At 47.9% G+C, this 22,143-nt stretch overlaps 1 protein-coding gene across 1 annotated transcript in view; it reads left to right on the forward strand.

The window, feature by feature from the left end:
• The window catches only part of CLSTN2 (calsyntenin 2), a 634,366-nt gene that overhangs the window by 491,204 nt on the left and 121,019 nt on the right, over positions 1 to 22,143 (forward strand). Inside the window, exon 5 of the mRNA XM_060010069.1 lies at positions 429 to 578. Coding sequence (XP_059866052.1) covers positions 429 to 578 — 150 coding nt within the window. The remainder of the gene's footprint in view (positions 1 to 428; positions 579 to 22,143) is intronic.

The following is a 22,143-nucleotide window of genomic DNA, read 5'->3' on the forward strand; positions in this document are numbered from 1 at the left end:
AAAAAATACGTGTCGGGACGTTTCTGAATTCCATCTTTTTCCCAGAGATTTCATGTCAGATGAGCACACGTTGCCCTACATTAGGGACACAGCCTAATGTAGGGTTAGTTTGGTGCAGTTTAGGGTGGTCTTCTGACGACCCCGTACTTAACACAACCAGTTGGATTCCAGATGTGTGGGCAGAATTACCCAGCAGTTCCGTTGCACAGCTGGGGCGGCTCCAGCCGGCAGTTCCTAAGAATCTGCCACCAAGGCACAAGCAGGTCACACGTGGAAGCCACGCCCCTACTTGCCCTAGTCTTTACAAAGAGATAGGGAAAGGGGACATTTTATTCTGGTGAAGGTTGAAAGAGGGCAGAAGGGATTTTGAAGAACTGCAACGTGGTTAACTTGATCTGAAATGATTTTCAATGTCCCTGTATCTTCAGGCAACGTCAGGAACACGGAGAAGCTGAGCTATGACAAGCAACGCCAGTATGAGATCCTGGTGACCGCCTACGACTGTGGACAGAAGCCTGCAGCGCAGGACACCCTGGTGCAGGTGGACGTAAAGCCAGTTTGCAAGCCTGGCTGGCAAGGTGGGCCTGCTCTTGTCAGTACTGTTGGGTGAAGGCAGCTTGGCCATGTGTATAGGAGGTGCTGGACTTGCCCTCCAACCCTCACAATGCATCACTAGAGGGATTTGTAAAGCACAGGCACTCTGCGGTGAGAAATAGAGTAGCCTGCTTGTTCTTACAACTCCTGGGCGATAGAGTACCCCCATTTTATAGCTGAGAGTGTCCAAGCCAACTCATCCAACTCGTGTGCCCAGTTTGTCCAATGTGCCCTTTCTCAAGTCTCATGACCACTTCCTATCAATAGGAATTGTCCCACAGTGCTCAGGAGAAAGGGCCAATTCACTTTACCTAAGAGTTCGGAGTTCAGCTGGTGCATTTCAAGTTTTAATAATTGCTCAGCACCTGGGGAAGGTTGCGTGTTCCTTGGGCTTGCACGGAGGGCGTACAGGCAGCGGCTGGAGATCCAGAATCCAGCCTCTGTGTTAGGGGGTTTCTAAAGTGTTGGCTCTGGTAATGGAGAAGCAATGGCCTTCGATGGAGGTGGATATCTGTGCCAGTTTAGATCTTTTAGGATGCAAAGACAGAAGGTTCAGGTTACCCTTTGAGGATGCAGGTGTAGCAATGAACTAAGGGGAAATAAGGATGGGAAGGCCAGCTGCAGAGACGGAGCTCGCAGAGGATTGGATGGTTTATGGAATAACAAGAGCTCTTGTGGTGGCACCAATAGTTCTGGTGGCCGAGCAGGGATGCTGGAGTTATCTCTGTGCCACCGTTTTGGTTGTTGATGCTGTCGCAGGGTTCTGCTTACACATAACTTAGGGCGCGCCATGGTTTCATCCACTTTGTGCCTCTGTCTGCTGCCTTCCCTTCATAGGTCTTAAAAGCTTCAGGGCCCCTGTTACATTCTACCTCTTTCTCTGTGTCTATCGCTCTGTATCTTGCATTCTTAACTCCCCAAGAGAGGGTGCGATTAGCTGTGTTGGTCGTTCATGTCCCTATGGGACAGGCTGACGCCAGACCACATATAGGTCACTGGGCAGACCTTGAATGGCTGCCTTTTAGGCAGGCATTTATTCCTAATCCAATTCAGCAGGCCAGACTGGCAGGACCTCATGGTGCAAAGCAAGGACACCTGAGGACCCACCAGGGTCATTGCCCTCAGATCGTCCCCTGCACAACTTTATCTTCCTTCATCTTGCAACTAGAAAGATGGGAGGGGGTAATTAAATCCACCTCTGGAGAGAACCGGAATCGCTTGCCTTTGAACAAAGTAGACAAGGTGAAATGCTGAGTAGGGGAGACACAGCTAAGACTTGTGAGAGGTAAAGAACAAAGGAGAGTCTTCTCTGTGTCTGTCTATTTCAAGCAAGAGACAGAGAAAAAGGAACAAGCCAGAGTGGGAATCTGTGTGTCCCTGACCTCAGGGGACCTGAACTCTGGTTGAGTGTAATTCACTTGACCCTGAGGACCCTGAGGGCAGGATTCTGTCTCTTTTGTTCACAGTGGAATTTCTCAGGTTTAGCGTATGTCTGGCCCCAACGGTAGGTGCTCAAGAAACAGTCATTGAATGAATGAACGAATGAATGAATGAGTGCAAAGCTATCTGAGTGAAGAAGAACTCACCTTGTTTTATTTTGACGTGTAACAACTGGCCCCAGTGAAAGTCTCACTTTTGAAAAGAAAGCTTTCTAAGCTCGGAACGAACTCACAATGGGATTTAAAGTGAGGAAAGCAAGACACAAAGCCGTGTCTGGAGAATGAACCCAATCTTTTTTGTCTTTGATAAATGAGACACCTACAGATTTGGAATCACATTGAAATATATTTAAATGTAATTTCCTAATGGAGTTTGTACTTGTTTCAGTGTTCAATGTATGCAAAGTGAAACGTGTTGATAATGTTTCATTCTGCGTGTGAAGAATGCGTGGGGCCCCTTCCTCGGGGCATGAGGCTGTTTTCCGCTCTAGACAGGGAGGTCCAGGAGGCAGGGATGCTATCCATCTACTGGTGTGTCTGCAGCCCCAGCACGGGGCCAGGCACAAGGCAGGTGATTGGCAAGTGCTGAATGCATGAATGAATGGTGAAAAATGTACCTTTGTGTGGAACAAAGACAAGAAGGAAGCAGCGCCTCCCTGCACCTGCTCACCGTGCCAGGCAAAGCGATGTAAGCAGGTGTAACGTCTGGACCAACTACGTGATGGTGGTTCCCTGCCTAAGTCTGCCAGCCTTGGGTGGGAGAAGCCGACACTGGATTCTCCATCACCCCCCTCCTCCCTCTAGCTCACCCACTGTAGACAGCCTGTCTACAGCCATTGCTGTAGACACTGTAGACATTGCATCGTCTGTCTCCCCAGCCATTGTCCCAGCAGGCTTTCAGATCACAGACAGGTCCTCCAAGATCTCAGATATGTGTGGTGATGGTCAAATTGTTTTCCTGGCATTCCTATCCCAGGCCCCAGACCTAGAGAGCAATCTTCCGTCCTACCACCGTACTGGTCCACTTTACTCCTCCACTGGGGGCAACCACCATTTCTGACCAGCCCGTCTCGGGCTGTTCTCTCTTCTACTCCTGGCCAGGCCTGCAGCCTCAGAGCTCAAAGTGCTCCTTTCTCCAGGGAAGAGCATGACCACAGGTCCCAGATATGTGTCTCGTGTCCAGCCCCTTCTCCCAGCTTTGTGGGGCAAACTGGAGTGAGCCATGTTTTACTGGGTTGCTTTTTGTTTGTTTGTCTGCTTCGTTTTGTTTTGTTTTGTTTTGTTAACCACAGATGAAGCAGGCTGTTCCTCACTGGGAGAGCCCATCCGGTTCCTAGGGGAAAGGCTGGTTCTTCCTGAAGCAGGTGTTGGGTGAAGGCTGCACTGTATAAAATAAGACAGGAACCAAGAGACGGGAGGCCATTCAGGGCACAGTGAACAATGTCAGGAAGCCGGTCTGGCTTGCGGAGGGGGTGTGGACTGGGGAGCAAATGGGGAGCGAATTTGGAGCAGTCGGTGGAGGGGAGGGTTGGTAGCCAAGATTTCGGATGCCAGGGTGAGGAGCCGTGATGCTCCCCAAGCCCCTGGGACCGAGCTGTGAGTGCAGGCTCTGCGGACGTGTGCCAGGCGTAATTGCCCAGAACAGAGGCTCCTCCCTGAGCTGGCTTCTCTCAAGCAATGACAGTCACCAAGCAATCGCAGTTGGCAGTTCAAATTCTTGTACCTGTTCTAAGTCATTCCCCTCCAGGCAGGAGGGGACTGCAGCATAGTGAAAGCAATCCATCATGCTCAGAGCCTTCTGTCTCCCCTGGACCACTCACTTCCAGTCAGTGCCATCGCAAGCCCTTTCTGCGCTCAGCTTGTCCCAGGGAGCTAGCTCTGCTGGAGGAGCAAGGGACCTGCTCACAGCTAGAGCCCTCCCTTTCTCCCAGACTCCAGTGATGCCCCAGGGCATTGGTCCTCTTTTCCATCACAATAGCCCCTTCCAGGAATGCAGGGCTGCCGCTTTCCCAAGGCGATGCTGGCCTTACCCAGCTGTACACGAAGGACATCCCACCCCCTGGCTCTGCTGCCACCTGCCTTTCAGACCTTGGCTACGGCATCATCTGCTCGGGCTATGGTATTCCATTCTCTGTCTTTTTTCTGTGGGTGAATATTGTCCTCCCAGAAATGATATGGGCTCCCTGAGGGCACAACCACATTCCTCACGGTCCCTGGCACTCCCCGAACTTTCTGTCCATCACCTAATGGCTTGCTTACCACCATCACTCACCAATGGCAGAGCAGGGCTTATCAGAGGCTCAGCTGGCAGCAAAGGGAGGAAGGCTTTGCATCCATAAAATGACCCCAGGGTACCAGGTATACGCGCCTTGCTCTGACGTGAGTTTTGTCTTCTCGGCTGTATTCTGAGGGTGTAATTCTGAGTAGATGGTGAGGGTCAGCTTTCTCTGCAGGGGTAGGTGGAGATTTGCCTAAGGAAATGTCACTCCCATTCTCAGCTGCCCAGGGCAGAAGAGCATCCTCAAAGCATCAGCTAGACCTGTGTGGGTGAGAGGGAGAACTAAACCTCTGTGTTTTGTCCTGAGCTCTGAGAACACGCAGTATCCCTATAGCAGCTCTTATTCATGGAGATGGATGATTCTAACAGGAACCAGAAAAAACGTGTGCCTGCAGCGCACATGCTAAAGATGAGCTTGTGCTTTTCATGCCAGGCATCTGGACTTGCAGTCTTCTTAGTGTCTGCTTCCCTTCTGCCAAGCGGTTATAGGTACCCACGCCTGAGGACTTCGGGAAGAATCTGCATCCATCCATGGGTCAGAGCACCACAGAGGATGCAGTGCCCTCAGAGGCTCTCGGGGGGATGGGGGCAGTAACGGCAATGGACAGAGCCAGAGATGGCACTGCTGACCCCTGCCCATAGGGGCCACGGACTGTGTCCTAGAGGAGCATTTGCAATTCAGTTGCTGGTTTGAGGGTTTTGTTTGTTTAGTGTTTACATTATGTTATGTAATGTCATCCTGAGAAACACATCTCTTCTTTTTCCCTTCCTTTATTGTTCTCTATAATCCCTTGGCCCATCTCTTCTATGTTTCAAGCTGAAAACATTGTCTGCACAACACTTACTTAGGACATTTTCCCTTTTATTGTTGCAAGTCAGATTTTGTATTTATTATTACCTGCTCCTGCCACCCAAGACCCAAAGTTCAGTCTGTCACTGTCCCCTTTATGCAAAGCAGCTCCCCTCTGAAGAGGACCACTATAGACTCTCTCCCTGGCCCTTCACCGTTTCTTTCCCAGGCATGTTGCTGACCAGACATCCTGCCATTCTGGATCTGAAGCTCCCACATCAAATCAGCTTTCCAGACTCCAGCCCCCGCAAAATCCCATCTTCATTTTCCGACTTCATCCCATGGCACCATCCCACGGCAGCCAATTACACCTCGCCCAACATCAGTTCACCCAACGCTGCAGGTTCCTAGAGCTTCTCCCTCGGGCCCAATTCCTGCCCCTTTTACCTTCACAGTAAGGTGTCTTATTTCATATAGAAAGAAAAGGAGACGCAGCCACGTAATGAACCATTTCTTCTCTCTTCTTTGGGGCTTGAATAATTCTCCAGGTGCGTCAAACTGTCTCGGTGTTTCTACCATTCCACAAACCAGGCCTTCGTAGGAAGGAGAAGGGTGTCTTTGAGAGGAATGCTTCTCAAATCTGAATGTGCACATGAGCACCTGGGAGGCTGGGTAACATCCAGATTCTGACTTAGTAAGTCTGGGGTCGATCTGCATGTTCCTGGTCCATGGCCTTCATTTGGAGTGAGAAGGTCCTGCAGAAAATACTTCTAAACACCTAGAGTATGTCTAAGATTTTTGTGTTGAAAAGACAGCAGCCTGAAAGCTGCTGGTTGAGATTAATTTTCCCTTAGTTATTCGCATTGTGAGATAACTGAAACTGACACACATGACGCAGTAGGAGATATTCTGATGTGAATTCATTTACCCTTTACGGAAGGCCCACTGTGTGCTGAAGGTTGAGAATACAGAGGAAAAAAGGCCTACCAGGACTCATAGTATAGAAGGCAATATGGGGGACACAAGCTGTGCTGGAGGGAGCACTGGGGACACAAGGGAGAGACATTTAACCTTGCAGGGGCCCTGGGGCAGAGGCACCTGGGATCAATCTTGAAGGATAATAGTTTTAGCACAGCGAAGAGGAGTGTTCCAGGTTAGGGAGCAGATGTCAGGAAGCTGGGAGGGAGCATGATGCGTCCAGGGCATGGGGGACAGCATTGGACAGGCCAGTGGGGACCAGATCAAGAGGGAGACCTCCTGTGTTACCCCAACGGCAGTAGGGAGCCCAGAGGCTTTCATGCCCTGGCGTGATGAGGGGTGATCTTGGAGAAGAAGGACTTTCTGGCCAACCACATAGATGGTGGCTGGGATGCAGAAATTGGGGCAGGGAGACCAGCTGAAAAGGATGATTCTCCTGAGTGCACTAAGCAGAGCACTTCTGGAAAAGTATCTAAAGTCACGTATTTATTCCAAAACCAATTCAAAGTACTGAGCAGCAAAGGAGGTTAGATTTTCAGGCAAATCCCATGAGACCCGATAGGCTAGGGGACAAGACGCAGTCAGCATGCCTTGGGTAGAGTAAACCACTGCTAAGCCTTGTCAAGTATATATTCTGTCCCTTCTGCAGCTGTCCACTTGCCTGCCACCCTGTCAAGGAGAGAAATGCCCAGGCCCCAGGGGTCAGTCGGCTTCACCCCGTCCCTTGCAAAGGTCAGATCAATTATCGATCAAGTACCACAAAGAGCTGACTTAGGTTTGACTACTTCAGAGGCATTGACTTTGGATCACAGAGTGATAAGCCCATGTAGGTACCCAGATTTGCTTAAACAGAAACAGACAGGCTCAGAAGGTGGCGACGTGTCCATTGGAGGACTTCTGGTGATGTCACCCTTGTTGCAGGCTGAAAGACAGAGCAAAGGGTGGCTCCTTGCCCTCCGTTCCCTCCTTCACTGTCCTGCCAGGGAGTCCAAGATACTACCATTAGGGTACCAACATTGTGTTCTAAAGGATTGTTAAAAAACAAAATTCAGTTTAGTAAATGTGAAGATCTAATTGGCTTTATTCAACAGTTCATGAATTGGGCAGCGTCCGGTGTTCACAGGGGTTGTAAAAATGGAGGGTTTTTACTGAAGGAGGGAGGGGTGAGAAAGTTACTAGCAAAAGAAAAGAAAGAATTTTTTCTGGCCAGGTCACCTTCTTTTGGGAGAAGGGCAAGGGTCTATTATTCATATTACCTCTTCTTCCTTTGTGGGATGTAAAGGGTCTCCATTGACCAGAAAATTCCAGACTGTCCAATTAAGATTACATCCCTAGACTATCTTATACACTGCAAACTAATATAATATTGTAAATCAACTATACTTCAGAAGGAAGGAAGGAAGGAAGAAAGAAAAAAAGAAAGAAAGAGAGAAAGGAGGGAAGAAAGAAAGGAAGGAAGAAAGAAAGGAAGGAAGTGGGGAGGGAGGGAGGAAAAAGAAAGGAAAGGAAAGGGAAGGGAAGGAAGGAAGGAACGAAGGAATGAAGGAACGAAGGAAAGAAGGAAGGAAAAGAAACAGAAAGAAAGAAAGGCTTACATGCCTGGGGAAGGTCAAAACCGTAGTCAGGTCAGGTATTAAATCTATGTTTGGTATCATGGGCTTTAGCACAGGTAGTGCCTTTTCGGGCCTGTGGTTTTCTTTAACAGTTCCCCCCTTTTGGTCAAACTCTCAGCCTAACTGAGAGATATGATCAAAAGTTAAGGCAATAACACCACTCTCACCTATTGCTCTGTAGTTCTCACAGCTTTGTTGATCGTTGGTGTGGTATCTATAGGTCACAGTGTCTTTGCTTAATCCCTGTGACATTCACAGGTCCCAGTTCCAGGCTCATAATGCTTAAGTTGATCATTCTCTTCATTTTTTTCCTGATGTTCCAGTCTTAGGGAGATCATGTGCTTGGTAGTTAGCAACTGCAAACATGCATTTAAAGGGTTTTGAGAGAATACAACACACCAGGGTTATTATTATGATTATAATAAGCACGATAATTCTCAATGTTCGGAGTGCACTTCAGAGCCATGGTCCCCAAGACCCAAACCAATCAAAGAAAGACCCCACTGAAGCAGTGACCCTCTCAAGCCAAGTGGCTTGTTCAGTAATCCTACGTAACTGAGTTTCAACTTCCCCAAAGTGTCAACTCAGGTATAGCAGGTGGTGTTGGGTACGGCACAGACACCTTGTTCAGCTAAAAGGTAATCAAAGGCTATTCTATTATCAAGAAAAACCTTGACCAGAGAATATAAAGACCTTTGCTGGACAGCTAGTGCTTTTGCAACAGAATTTGTAATGTCTCCAAGTGTTAAGGAGAGATTTCTGATCATATCTCACTTGTATTTACTCCTAACCAGGAGATGGATTTATTCCCTGCATTTGAAACTGTGCACCTCAGGTTGGGACTTGAACCCGCACGGCCGGGACTCGAACCCAGCCAAAACCCAGACTGGGACTCAAACCCACATGGATGGGGCTGGAGCCCAGCCAAAACCCACAGTCTTCCAACTGAGATCACACACCTGGTTTCAGGACTTAATGAAGCTCAGGTTCTTGATGTCTTATCGCAGAAAGAATTCAGTGAGAGACAAAGTGATAGGTAAGAAGTGGATTTATTTAGAAACACACTCCACAGAGTGTGGGCCATCTCGGAAGGTGAGAGAGGCACCAGGATGTGGGGTTGTCCGTTTTTATAGGAGTGGATAATTTCATAAGCTAATGAGTGGAAGGAGTATTCCAGCTATTTTAGGAAGGGGCGGGGATTTCAAGGAATTGGGCCACTGCCCACTTTTTGATCGGTTATGGTCTTGGAACTCTCATGGCGCCTGTGGGTGTGTCGTTTAGCTTGCTGATATGAGCGTATACTGAGGCTCAAGGTCTAGTGGAAGTCAACTTGTCCGCCATCTTGGACCCATTTGGTTCTAATCAGTTTATGTCATGTCCTCAGGCTATGTCATTCTTTCAAAGGCTGTGCCCTGGCTCCTTCCCTCCTGCTTCACATTTACCTGCTCAATCCAGGGGTCAGTCAGGTTTTTAGTGCATGTGGAAAGAGAATCTCCTTTGTCATTTTAGCAGATGAAAGAAAACCAAGTTTTAGTTTCACATAAGTATATTACTGATGGTTGGGCCGCACCCCGCAGGCCTCTAAGGCCTGTGCTTGCCCAGCTTCAAGACCAAAGAAAGAGCCTGGAATCAGCAACAGAGACGTCAGTGGTTTAATGGATGGGGGAGCTTACACGTCTGAAGCAAGGTCCTGCAAGGACACGCCACCACCGCGTGCAGCAGCGGATGGTGGGCAGGACAGGGTGGCAGTCTTCACTCCCCAGGGGATGGGGAGATTGCCAGTTATACGGGAAATTGACAACAGGTTGGCTCATTAGTTACCAGGGAAACCAGCAGAGGGGCACACCCCTCACCACCCCTTTGATATGCTGTCACTAGCTGGGGCCTGGGGTAAGTATGTAGTCATGCGTGTAGGGTGTAGGTGAAGCAGACACTGGTCTGGCAGGGGATGTACAGAGAGCAAGAGAACAGCCATCTTGAGTGGCCTGACCATATACTGATAGTAAAGCGTGTTTTAACACCCTTATAATATCGACTCAATTTTAACCAGTTTGAGGGATTATACAAGGTAAAATTCCATCTTTTCCTCGCTCTCATCAACTTTCTGTACACAATTTAGTTTGTCCTTCATAAGCAGAAGTTCCAGTTTAGGCAAAATTACTCTCATTTCCCTTAATAGGAATGCATTTCCACACGTCATATCTTTCCTTAACCAAGAAACACATCCCACTTTCCTTGCATATAAAGTTGTGTCCCTTATTATTACGAATAGCTTTAATTACGTATATGAATTAGAATTCTTAACTCTTAGAAACCTTAATTTCTAGTGAAAACTCAGAAGCAAGCAATTTTTTTTTTTTTTTTTTGCGGTATGCGGGCCTCTCACTGTTGTGGCCTCTCCCGTTGCGGAGCGCAGGCTCCGGACGCGCAGGCTCAATGGCCATGGCTCACGGGGCCAGCCGCTCCGCGACACGTGGGATCCCCCCAGACCGGGGAACGAACCCGTGTCCCCTGCATCGGCAGGCGGACTCCCAACCACTGCGCCACCAGGGAAGCCCAGAAGCAAGCAATTTTGAACCACATGTCAGACGAGCATTTTTTTTAGATTGACAAATTTATGAATGCATTTCATAATTTCTAGAAACATGTGTTTCTTCACAGGACAGTCTTTCAGCGTGACACAAAACATGTTTACTAATGAAACTGTGCACCTCTGATTGGAACTTGAACCCATGGTCTTTTAATTAGAGTCACTCACCTGGTGACTGGACTTACTGAGGCTCAGGTTCTTTGTGTCTCAGCACAGAAGGAATTTAGTGAGAGGCAAAGTGATAGGCAAGAAGTAGATTTATTAACATAGGACACTTGTGAAGGAAACAAGTGGGCAGGCGAGGGGGCTCTGCCCCACAGATTCAGCAGGCTACATTTTTATAATCAAAGGAAAGTGGAGGAGGGGAGAAGACCACCTTCTTCCTCATTCTTCAAGTAGATGTCAGGCTTACATCACTACCTCCTCCTTCGTATCAGGCAGGAGAGTGTTTGACCCTATGAGGTCAAACTAGGACTGTCGTAGCGCTTATTCAAATCAGCAGAAGGGTGGTAACATATACTAAAATATGTTGAATCATCTCAGGTTTCCATATGAGGGTCTCCTACTTAGGAATGTCACCTTTCCCTTAAATTCCTGTCCTTGGTCCTAAGGTTCATTATCTTGATGAACTCAACCGGCAGATGCAGGCCTCATTTTTTTTCTTTCACTTAGTGACCTCAGGCATATCTCATGCTTTTATTTATGGCCTTATAGTTAAGCAAGCCTGCTTCATTTCACGACATTCTGATAGCTTTCTTGAGCTATCATTAACTTACAGTGGTCTCCCAAAGTTCCCTAGGTTTCCCTCTCTATAATCCCCTACTGGGACTTCTACAACTACCTGTGTAACTATCCTACTCTATCTCTATCACTAATAGAACCAAATTTATCTTGAGTTTCTTTGCAATAGGAAGCCAAAAGTAGATAAACCTATGTTCAGTAATTAATGTTTCACAATTTTCTTATTTATAAAAGACCTAGATATTTAATACATTTCTACCATTTAACTTTAGAAAACTCAAAAGTTTCAAGTTACCAAAAGAGATTTCAAAGGCTATTTTTAAGTACCTATACCATAAAATATAATTGTTTCTGAAAAGTTTATATATAAATTCTTTCCTATTTACATCTATCTAAAACATTTGCTGTCATCAATCATGTTTAAGTTACCCACAAAAGCTTCATGGGACACTAGACAAAATCAGTCATCATTCTAAGTTATTTTATTTTTTGCTGACAAATTTTGCAACAGAGAAACATGAATCTGACTAATAAAACTGAGCAGAATAAAAGTGGTTTATCTGCATTATGTTCAATGTCAATAACCTTAAAAGGTATGTCTGTTTTAATTAGCTTTTATTTACTAAAGATTATTCTAAATCACGTCAACTTGAAAAATACCTGAGTTAGTTTCTGTTATATTTCTGAAGCAAATGAAACCAACTAGAGCTCTTTTACAAATTAATTTTGGCAATACCATCCAAAAGTAGAAAAACATATCTATATATACATATATAGACAAAGAAACATACTGCTGCACACAGAGAGCTTATAGTTACTAATATTAGTGGAAAAGATTTGTAAGATTTCTAGTTAGCCCAGTTTCCAAATACCTCCTCACTCTTTTTTTCTTTTTCTTCTGGTGAGAAACTTCCCTATTAAGATTGCATCTCAAAGAATGATTCTTTGGTCCTAAAGAAGATAGGAATAGGAAATTTATATCACAAAGGCACAGATTAAGCGCAGTACAATTCTGTTTCCAATGTCTTGATTTTTGTAAGCATTTTGAGAGGAATAGGTGAGGTTTGGGGATTGGCAAAAAAGAAAAAAAAGGCAGGTGAACTTTGTGGTTTTTGTTTGCTTGCTTTATTATTTTTAATTGAAGTATAGTTGATTTATAATGTTGTGTTAATTTCTGGTATACAGCAAAGCGATTCAAATATATATTCTCTTTCATATACTTTTCCATTATGGTTTATTACAGGATATTGAAGATAGTTCCCTGTAAGGCAGGTGAACTTAGAACTTCTAGAGAGCCACACCTTTGACCCTGCAGAGATTCTCAAGACAAAGACAGTTGTTTCCAATTCCCCAAAGGATTGGGTTGTAGCTTTTGTTTTAGGTACCTTTTATGTCTTCAATTTTTTCATTGGGCTTTTGCAGTAAGTCTTTCAATGTAGCTATTTTGGAATTTCAAAAACCATTGTAGACTTCTGCACACCTATTAAAATAGGTATCCCATTCTGTTTGTATGATGGAGCCCTTGCTTTTATGTATGTTTTTTAAATGATCTATCTATTCCTCATAATGGCCATTGTAATTCCTCTAAGGGCTGACAGCAGTTTGGTAGGTCCCTGGCTACAAACGGAGCTTAACCCATATTTCTATCCAGCTGTGCCCAGCCATAAATGGGGTATAACTCACATTTCTATTTAGCCATGTTTTGGAACCCTCAAGCTGGTGGCTACCAAGCCCAGCTCTCAGGACACAAAAAAAGCTGAGCAAGATTTTGCCATTTTTGTAAATACCTACAGCTTCTGGAATCACAGTGCTCAGACATAAAATAAGAAGGTATGCCGGAGGTGGCACACTCAAGTTTTGGATATAAAGGAACTCATTAGCAATTAGCCTTTATCTACACAAAAGAAGACAAACACGTGCACATTAACATATAGGCAGTAACCAAGAGATGTTTCTGTGTCCTGGCGAAAAGAAGGCCCTGCATGCACCACCAACAATTCCCATGGAACCTTGGGGAAAGGGCTGAACCGGCCATCCCCAAGGATTGAGGAACTGAGGACTGATTCCAAACAAAATGGAGAACTGCAGCTGCCACAAACAGTCCCCAACATGGAATCTGGGGAAGGATTCCAAGCACATGAGGAATTGCACACTAAACTTTCATCAGTTCCCAGTGTGGAATCTGGGAACAGAATCAATGGCTGGGGTTTTCCACTCAAAAACCTGGAAATTGCATTCTGAAAGGCTAAGGGCTTGGCTCCAGGCAGAATCATCTGTCAGCTCAATTGGCTGCAGGCAGAATCATTTACCAGCTCAAGCTGACCTGCCCTGTAAAGGAAGCCAGTTATACTGGGAGCTTGAAAGCGAAGTGAATGGAGCTCAAACTGAGAGGAATTTGCCAATGGCCCTCGGAAATGGTAAGAAGGACTGTGAACTGAAAAGTATTCATGGGGCACCATGCCTGTGTTCCCTGTTGTCCCCAAATGCCATTGGAAGTTTGCTTCAATCCCACTGCTGCCACCAAATCTGGTAAAAAACAGAATTCAGCCAAGTAAATGTGAAGATCTAATTGGCTTTATTCAATAATTCATGAATCAGGCAGCATCTCATCTAGTAAATAGGTGCTCCAAGGAGTTGTACAAAATGGAGGGTTTTTATAGAAGGAGCGTGGGCAAGGAGGCTATTAGCAAAAAAAAAAAAAAAAGAAAGAAAGAAAGAAAAAGCTAAAGAAAAAAGAAAGCGTTGCTTCAGACCAGGTCACCTTCTTTGGGGTAAAGGGCAAGGGTCTCTCATGCAGATTGCCTCTTCTTCCTTTGGGGGATAGAGAGGGAGCACGTGACAGATTACCTTGTTGGTGCTGAGAATAAAATTCCAGACTGGCCGATTAAGATTACGTCTCTTGGGAAGGTTGAAACTGCAATTAGGTCAGGTATTAAATCTAAGTTTGATATCATGGGCTTATCACAAGCAATGCCATTTGTGGCCTGTGGTTTTCTTCTTTAACAGGATAATCCCCACTTAAATTGCAAATGCCAAATGTCACTATTAAGCCAGGGTTCAGCAAAGTATAGCCCACAAGCCAAATCTAGTCAACCTGTTTCTGTGAAACCGTGAGCTACAAAATGGTTTGTACATCTTAAATGCTTGAAAAAAAATCAAAAGATGAATAATATTTTGTGGCACATGAAAATTACATGAAATTCAAATTTTAGTGCCCGTAAATAAAGTTGTTTGGCACACACTACACTCATTCATTTACATATTATCTCATGGCAGCTTTTGCAATACAACAGCAGAGCAGAGTAGTTACATGGGGACCAGATGGCCCTCGAAGCCTGAATATTTACTATGGTCCATTCCAGAAAATGTTTGTTGACACTTGCACCAAGCTATTATTGTCCATTGACTCCTTAGTGGGAAGTTGTTTATTGGAGTACCTAGGACAGCCTAGAAAAAAATGGAACAATAAATGGACACATTTAGATAGAGGCAAAGAATTAACAAAAGTCCAAAGCAAGGTTCACTGCACAGAGGACAGATAAGCAATTCTAGCCCATTTTACAGATGAGGAAAACTTAGGCCAAGAGAGATTGAGTGACTTGCCCAAAACCTCACAGCTGGTAAATGGCAGAGATGGAATTCACATTCATGTCAGTCTATCCCAGAGGGACTGGGGTATGAGGAGGAAGGAGGAGGATAGAACAAGGAGGTTGGGAATTTCCAAAGGGGCATGTAACCAGCTTTATAAAAGGGCATCTCAGAAAACTGTTCAGAAAAGACACAACCGGTGTGTCCTTAGGGAACGTATTTAACCTCTCACCTTATCTCCAAAATGGTGAGGAGACTTACCTTGAAAGGGCAGCTAGAGTTCAATGAAGCAATATATAGGTTCCATCTAAAAGGTGCCCAATATTCTTTCTCTCCCCTCTCCCTGACTCACCCAACTCACACTTCCTTGATCGAGCCTGGTCCAGCACACTGTCCCCTTGAGATTACAGCTCATTTGAAAATAAACTTGCAGATTGTCCATCTCTTGCAGACTATTTGTCTGAACCTAAAGTTGCCTCTGGTGATCTCACCGGCCAGAGAAACCCCACTTGAGCCTGAGACCTGGGTGTTAAGCTTTAAATGCAAAGACGTCAGGCCCAAGCTCAGCTCTTCACACCAGAGCAGGAAGACACTTTTCTCCTATAAGAGACATGAGCATGACAATTACCCACCATCTACTCTTCCATTCGTCAGGACAGAACCTGGCTTTATTTGAGGTTCATCCCAGGGGCTCAGCTCCTTTGTCCCATGTGCCCTCTGTGTATTCTCCTCCTGTCCTCCTGACTCTCTTCTTTATCAGAATTCTCTACCTGACCCCGTCTCCCCATTCTCCACCTTCCTCTCCTCCCCCTTTATTCCTTCCACAATTCTTCCTCTGATTCCTCCACCGACCTTTCCCAAGTGTAGCCCTGAACCCAACACTGGGGGAAGGTGATGGGGGCGCAGGGATGCAGGAGTCAGGAAGGTGACGGGGGTACTGGGCTGCAGGAGTCAGGAAGGTGATGGGGTCGCAGGGCTGCAGGAATCAGGAACCATCCAGAGAAGACAGAGCTGGATGGGGATAAGAAGGGCTCCATCAGCATTTAGCTCCATCTTGGTCCACAGGCTTTGCTGAAACCTCTTCCCTGTCTGAGCTTCGGTTTCCTCAACTGTAAATTAAGAATCATGATCCTTGGCCCAGTTATTTCATAAGATTGTTAAGAAGACCACAAGAGGCTCTATGTGTGGAAATGCTTTGCAAAATTTAAAGCACCGTGCAACTAATGTTATGATCAAAACTGATACAATAGATACTATCACACAAATGAGCACACGCACATACACACAGCCTGAAATCCACAGAGCTGGGTACGTCTGTGTGACTTGAGCATCATGTCCTTGATTTCGGAGCTGAAGACCGGAACCGAAGGGAGGCAGTGGGGTGGGGAGGGAAGAGCACAGTCTCGGGGGCTGAGAACCCAGGTGTCAGTCCCAGCTCAGCTCCAGTGCAGTCTGCATCCTCGAGAAAGTCACTCCTGCCTGGTTCAGCTTCCCCAGGTGCAAAGGGGACAACAGTGCCTTCTAATGAGTATGGGATGAAAGTCTGCGGGTACAGCGCCGCCCTCAGAACCACACGTGGTGGGGCTCAGTGAAGAACAGCTCTTTTTAGTTCCCTTTATTTCAATTTTTTAAATCACGATGGAACATTTTGCCCTCAAACCCAGTCATTGGAATTCCACTAACTCTGGTGGGCGTGACCCCAGGACCGCGGTCCTTGAGTTAGCTCCAATCTGCCAGGTGAGCATCCGCGCCCCGGGAGAGGCTTCGTGGGGCTCTCCTCCTCCATGAATAATGACCTGTTTTGACAGCACTGACACAGTAGATCCTTAAGGTGCAACAAATGGCTCTGACAAGGATGCTAATTTTCTTACTCGGCGGCGTTTTAATGCACTTAAAAGACTTGCTGGATAGGGCTCCCCTGGTGGCGCAGTGGTTGAGAGTCCGCCTGCCGCTGCAGGGGACACGGGTTCGTGCCCCGGTCCGGGAAGATCCCCCGTGCCACGGAGCGGCTGGGCCCGTGAGCCATGGCCGCTGAGCCTGCGCGTCCGGAGCCTGTGCTCCACAACGGGAGAGGCCCGCGTACCGCAAAAAAAAAACAGACCTGCTGGATAAATGCACCCACGCGCAAACCTGGCTCCCCGTGGCTCCACGTGAGCCTGGGGGGAAATGGACCCCAAGGTTTCTGGGTCCATAACCTCAGCCCTGCGAGGGAGGGGTGTGGGTGGACTGCACTCACCCCAAACGACACTCAGCCAATAATAGTCACCACTGCCGGCGCACTTTCCTGTGTGCTGTGCTCTGTGTGAGGGTGATGCGGGTACTCACGTACTCATGCTTCACCACACCCTGAAAGCTGCTCGTTTCCTATTTTGCAGGTGGGGACTTGGAGGTTGAGAGTCTTGCCACCCAGCTGGTAATAGACAGGACCAGCCTGCAACCCCAGTCCCTTCTGCCTGCACACACAGGGCTCCTGCCCAGTCAGATGCAGTGTCTCAGAGCAAAGGAGGACACTGGCCCCCTTGGGAGACCATTGGAGGAAAGCTGTCTTGCAGAGAAGCCTGCAGTCAGAACCCTTCCCTCGTGCTATAAAGAAGACGTGTCATTGGACAGCAGGGCACCGTGAGAGAGGACAGTGGCTTTCAGGGTAGCAGTGGGGAGAGATATCACTCCTGCCACACAAGCCTGTCACTGGTGCCTGCCTTTGTTCAGGATAGGAGGGCATCTCTCAGCCTTCTTAGATGACCCCTTGGATTCTGAGAAGGGGACGGGCTTGCCCAAGGACACCCAAATGCTGAGAGGTGGAACCACGGCGGGTATAGGTCTTCTGACTCAGAACTCCACACTCCACCCTATCTCTCCATGGACCTGGGTCTCCCCCAGAACCACATACATTCAGCCTACTTCCTCTTCGCTGACAGTTCTTTTAATATTTGCAGGCACTTGAATCTTCTCCCTGCGGGGAGTCAGGAGAGGGTATGGCTTTAGGAAGGCTGGCTCCAAAGCCAGAAAGATCTGGGCTCAAATCCAGGTTTCATCATGCCTTAGCTCAGGGACACTAAGCAAGTCACTTACCTCTCTGAACCCTCGGATGTGGTATCTGCAAAGTGAGACTAATAACAGTACCTGTCTCAGAGGGTTGTCCCGAGGCAGAACTGTGCCCGGCACACAGGAGCAGCTCCATTAGACCCACAAGGGAGATGAAGAAACAGAGGCCTCTAATGTGGTTTTAGGAGTCAGGCCAGGCTGTTGGTGCCATTTGCTGGGGGTGTAACCTTAGGCAGGTGATTTCACATCTCAGGCTCAGTTGTCCCATCGGTGAAATGGCCCTCCTTCCTCAGATGGATGCCAGGCAGACGGATAGCACATATAAGAGGCCCAGGCAAGACGTTACTGGGTGGCATCAGCTTAGACACTGATATCGCCATCAGCACGTCAAATACACTTGGTTTCCGTGATATGCCTGTGACCACAGCAAGCCACCTGCCTCTCTTTGCCACACTTGTCCTCATCTCTAAAGTGGGCAGAATCGTGCCCCCTCCTCTCTGCATCCTCATCACATGGCTCTTGGTGGATTGAGCAACAGGCTGGAGATCTGTGAGTCAGCCCTGGATTCACACTGTGGAGGGTGTCATGACCCTGGAAATGCCAAGACAGGGGCCTGGAGAACTGACCCCACTCTAACCACGCAGGGGGACGGCCATGGTCCCAGCACAAAAGAGAGGCTCTCACAGCTTCCATTCAACTCAGGGAACTTCCCCCCAGGGCCTACCCTGAGCCAGGTGGGTGGGGAGTCCTGGGGCTGTGAGCTGGAGCTGGAGGGTGAGGGCAAGCAGGTGACCTGATCCTGAGTAGATGATTCTGATCCAGGGAGGTCAGAGCAGGGACGGGGGACCCAGGGGCTGGGAGAGCAGAGAACAGGCGTGCCTGAGCCTTTGGAAAGTCTTCCCAGATGAGATGGCACTGAAGCTGCATCGAGGGGGTCAATACCATTGACCAGGTGCCCTGAGGGGGTGGGGATGGAGGCCGTGCTGGGAACGGGCAGGGAGGAGTACCCCCCAGAGAGCTTGGTGCTTAAATGCTGCACCTTCCAGCAGTCGGTTTCCACCCGCGTCCCGCTCAGCCTCTCTTGCTCTTTAACTGACGGGGGACCAGAGTTTGCGTTGCAGGGAAGGGTGTGGAGAAAATTCTGCAGAGGTGGATGAACCAGTGTGTGTTTCCTTGTTTGTCTCCATGACAGATGTGGCATGATTTCCAATGCGGACAGTGAACGAAGTAGACAGAACTTTCCAGAGAGCTCCTGTAAGGCTGTGGGCGTAACAGCCAGAGTTCACCTGGCCCCGAGGAACATGGTGGGGCTCAGCAAGGAGGGTCCCTCCTCCCTCCCTTTCCATGGAGCCCAGCCAACCTCAGCTGCTGAGGTCTGGGTGCCTTCAGAGCATCCCCAGTTGGTACCCTCAGCCAGGAGGCTGGTTTCCCTAGTCAGGAGGACAGGGCAAGGCCCGCCACGGGGGCAGCAGGCACGGGCACATGGGCCCAGGGCAAAGTGGAAGCTCAGGGGGCCTGGGGGGCCTGGAGCTGCCTATCAGATCATGAGCCAATGTGGGGAACCTGTCTGGGGCCTCTAGAAACTAGTACACTCCGAGGATGACGGATTTCTGTAACCTGACTGGGGGAAGTTAGTATGTAGAGTAAAACGTGACCACATTTTCAGCCAGTTTAAGACAAGTGGGTTGTTTGTTTTGCCTTGTTTCAGCAATGAGGCGTTAGCTGGAGACCGGAAGCCCCTCTGCGTCTCCCACCACCAGTGTCTGTCTCTGGCCCGAGACGCTGCATCCCTGGGTGATGGCGGCCAGCGACACACAGGCACCACCCGCCCGCGAGGAGCTGGGGCCTGTCCACCCGCGGAGGTTGGGCAAATGGCACCCTCCCTTGGGCAGACTCTCCCACCTTTTTCCAGGCTCCAGGCCCAGAAGCAAATAGTGACAGCATGTCAGCTCCTCCCAGCCTCCAAGGCTTTTGCTCTCAGGCTCTCAGCTCCGTGGATTTATAACATCCCTCATTACTGAATGCAAGACGAAGCCCCCCGTACCCAGTGTGTGGGCGGCACTCAGACATGCCAACAGGAGCCCTTTGTGGCAAAGAGAAGAGGCAGGTTGTCTGTCGGCCCAGGTGAGCAAGGGAGAAGGATGGTTTTCAGGCAACGTTTGCCGGTTCTGTGTAATAAGTAGCAACTGAGCCACTGCAACTTTTTAATGTAAACATATTGTAAATTATAGAGTGTTTCGTGCTCATTTGAAAATAATTTTTAAAGGAAAATAATTACAATAAAAATTCCCGGGCATCCCTGGTGGCGCAGTGGTTGAGAGTCCGCCTGCCGATGCAGGGGACACGGGTTCGTGCCCCGGTCCGGGAAGATCCCACATGCCGCGGAGCGGCTGGGCCCGTGAGCCGTGGCCGCTGAGCCTGCGCGTCCGGAGCCTGTGCTCCGCAATGGGAGAGGCCACAACAGTGAGAGGCCCGCGTATTGAAAAAAAAAAAAAAAATTCCCCATGATCCAGTGAATGCAGTGTTATCAGTATTATAGTGTACCTTTCTCCCTTCATACATAGTTATTTGAACTTTGGTTTTTTTCCACTTAACTTTGTGCCACATGTATTGTCCCACGTCATGAAACCTCACCACGCTCTCAGCCGCTGCGTGACGTTCTCTCCAAGAAGGTCACACATGCTTGACGGGGTCCTTGAAGTCAGCTAAGGCAGTGTGATTGTCTAGCTTTAGCTTGGTTCCACTTTTCTGTGTATCAGTGAATACCTGTGCGAAAGTCTTTGCATTTTGGATTACTTTCTCAGGCGTGTGTTACCTGGAGAAAAGTGTTTGGGCATTTTGAGGCCTGAGATAAGTTTGGCGGAGCATCTTCCTAATTGTCTGCGATGACTTCCGCTGCCCCCGGCCATGTGAGGGACACCTCCCTCCACCCCTGTGCACTTGGACTCTCGGCTTGCCAGTGTATTTCATGGACTCTGCAGATCTGTGCCGTATTTTCTGAAGAGATGATAATTTGGTTCTAGTTTTAGAAAGTCGCTCAGTGAAATGAAAAGTCCTGCCTGCAGTCCTCTAATATCACGGGGAGTCGTGGTCCTTTTATTTAAAAAAATAAATAAATTCTGCAACCATGTGCAACAGATCTATTGATTAAAGAGAGTTACGTGACTGGAGTATGAAAAGTTTACATAAGCCATCTTTACAAAAAGACTGAAAGTGTGTGCCTGAAATCCCATACTCTAGCATTGTAAATGCTTTTCAGGGCTATAAACATAAAGATTCTTGAAGAATAGCTACGCCGTCTTGCACCAATAATGCATTTGTCCCAAGATAAGAAAATTGCCTGGAAAATGCTCATGTTTATTGGACATAAGAGAGAAGAGTTTCTATAAATCCAGGAGAAAATACCCTGGCTGGTTGAGTTAATGATTTCCCCCTTGGGAGAATTGTTTTCCGGAATGGCTGTTCTTAAATTGCCTGGTTTCTGCACCTTTCCAGCATCCATTCTGCTGGATGTGTTTCTGTTTGGGAGCTGAGAAGCATGTGAGATGAGGATCTTTGGGGACGAAAAGGTTGGGGAGAAAGCAGCAACCAAGCTTTAGGTGGGGACCCTGCTTTCTGAACACCATACGGTTCCCTTGGTTGGCAGCATCGGCTGTTGCCCTGACAGCCCCAGACAGCGTGGAGCCAGGGTGAAAGGGGAGGGCCAGCAGGCTCAGAGGCTTGTTGGAAAACTAAGGTGATCACATGGACATCAGAGAACCATGCCGAAGTGAATGGATCCCCTCACAGCGCATGGACAGCCAGGGACCAACCAGACTGGGTTGCAGTGTCCCGGGGGCCTGTGCCAGGCGTGGAGGCAGAACAGACTCACCCAAGGGCTATGTGCAGATCCAGTGGACCTGGAGAAGCAGCACACAGAAAGGACCCCAAACCCAGCCTTGCCGAACAGCAGCAGTATCTTCAATTCCGAGAGACTGGAATGAGAGGAGAATCCAGAAGGAAGGCAACAGGAAGAAAGTCTGTCCCCGGAGCCCAGAACCTGGGCAGAAACACCTTCTGTGAAGCATCCTTGTCATTCATTCTTCAGATATTTATTGAGAACCTGCCATGTTCCAGGAACTGCACCAGGTACCGGAGATTTAAAATCTAACCAAAAGAGACACAGTCCCTGCTCTTGTGGAACTTGTGATGGTAGATGGGAATGGGGTAGGGGGTGAGAGTTTCAGATGGAAAACAATCGCAGAAATAAATGAATCGTTTAGGCTACTGGTCAAAGCCAGTCATATCGCCAAGCCAAAAATCACCAGGCCAGGGATGTGTACTCCTTCCACCAGAGGAGGGTGTCAATGAAAATAGTCAATAAACAATCAATAATAAGAATAGCAAAGAGTTTTATTTGAGCCAGACTGAAGACTAACCCGGAAGCCATCTTCCCAGATGACTCAGAAACTGCTCTGGAGAAACAGCGTTTTCAGCACAGTTTTATA

This window comes from Delphinus delphis, chromosome 4 (assembly GCF_949987515.2).
Source record: "Delphinus delphis chromosome 4, mDelDel1.2, whole genome shotgun sequence".
NCBI lineage: Eukaryota > Metazoa > Chordata > Mammalia > Artiodactyla > Delphinidae > Delphinus > Delphinus delphis.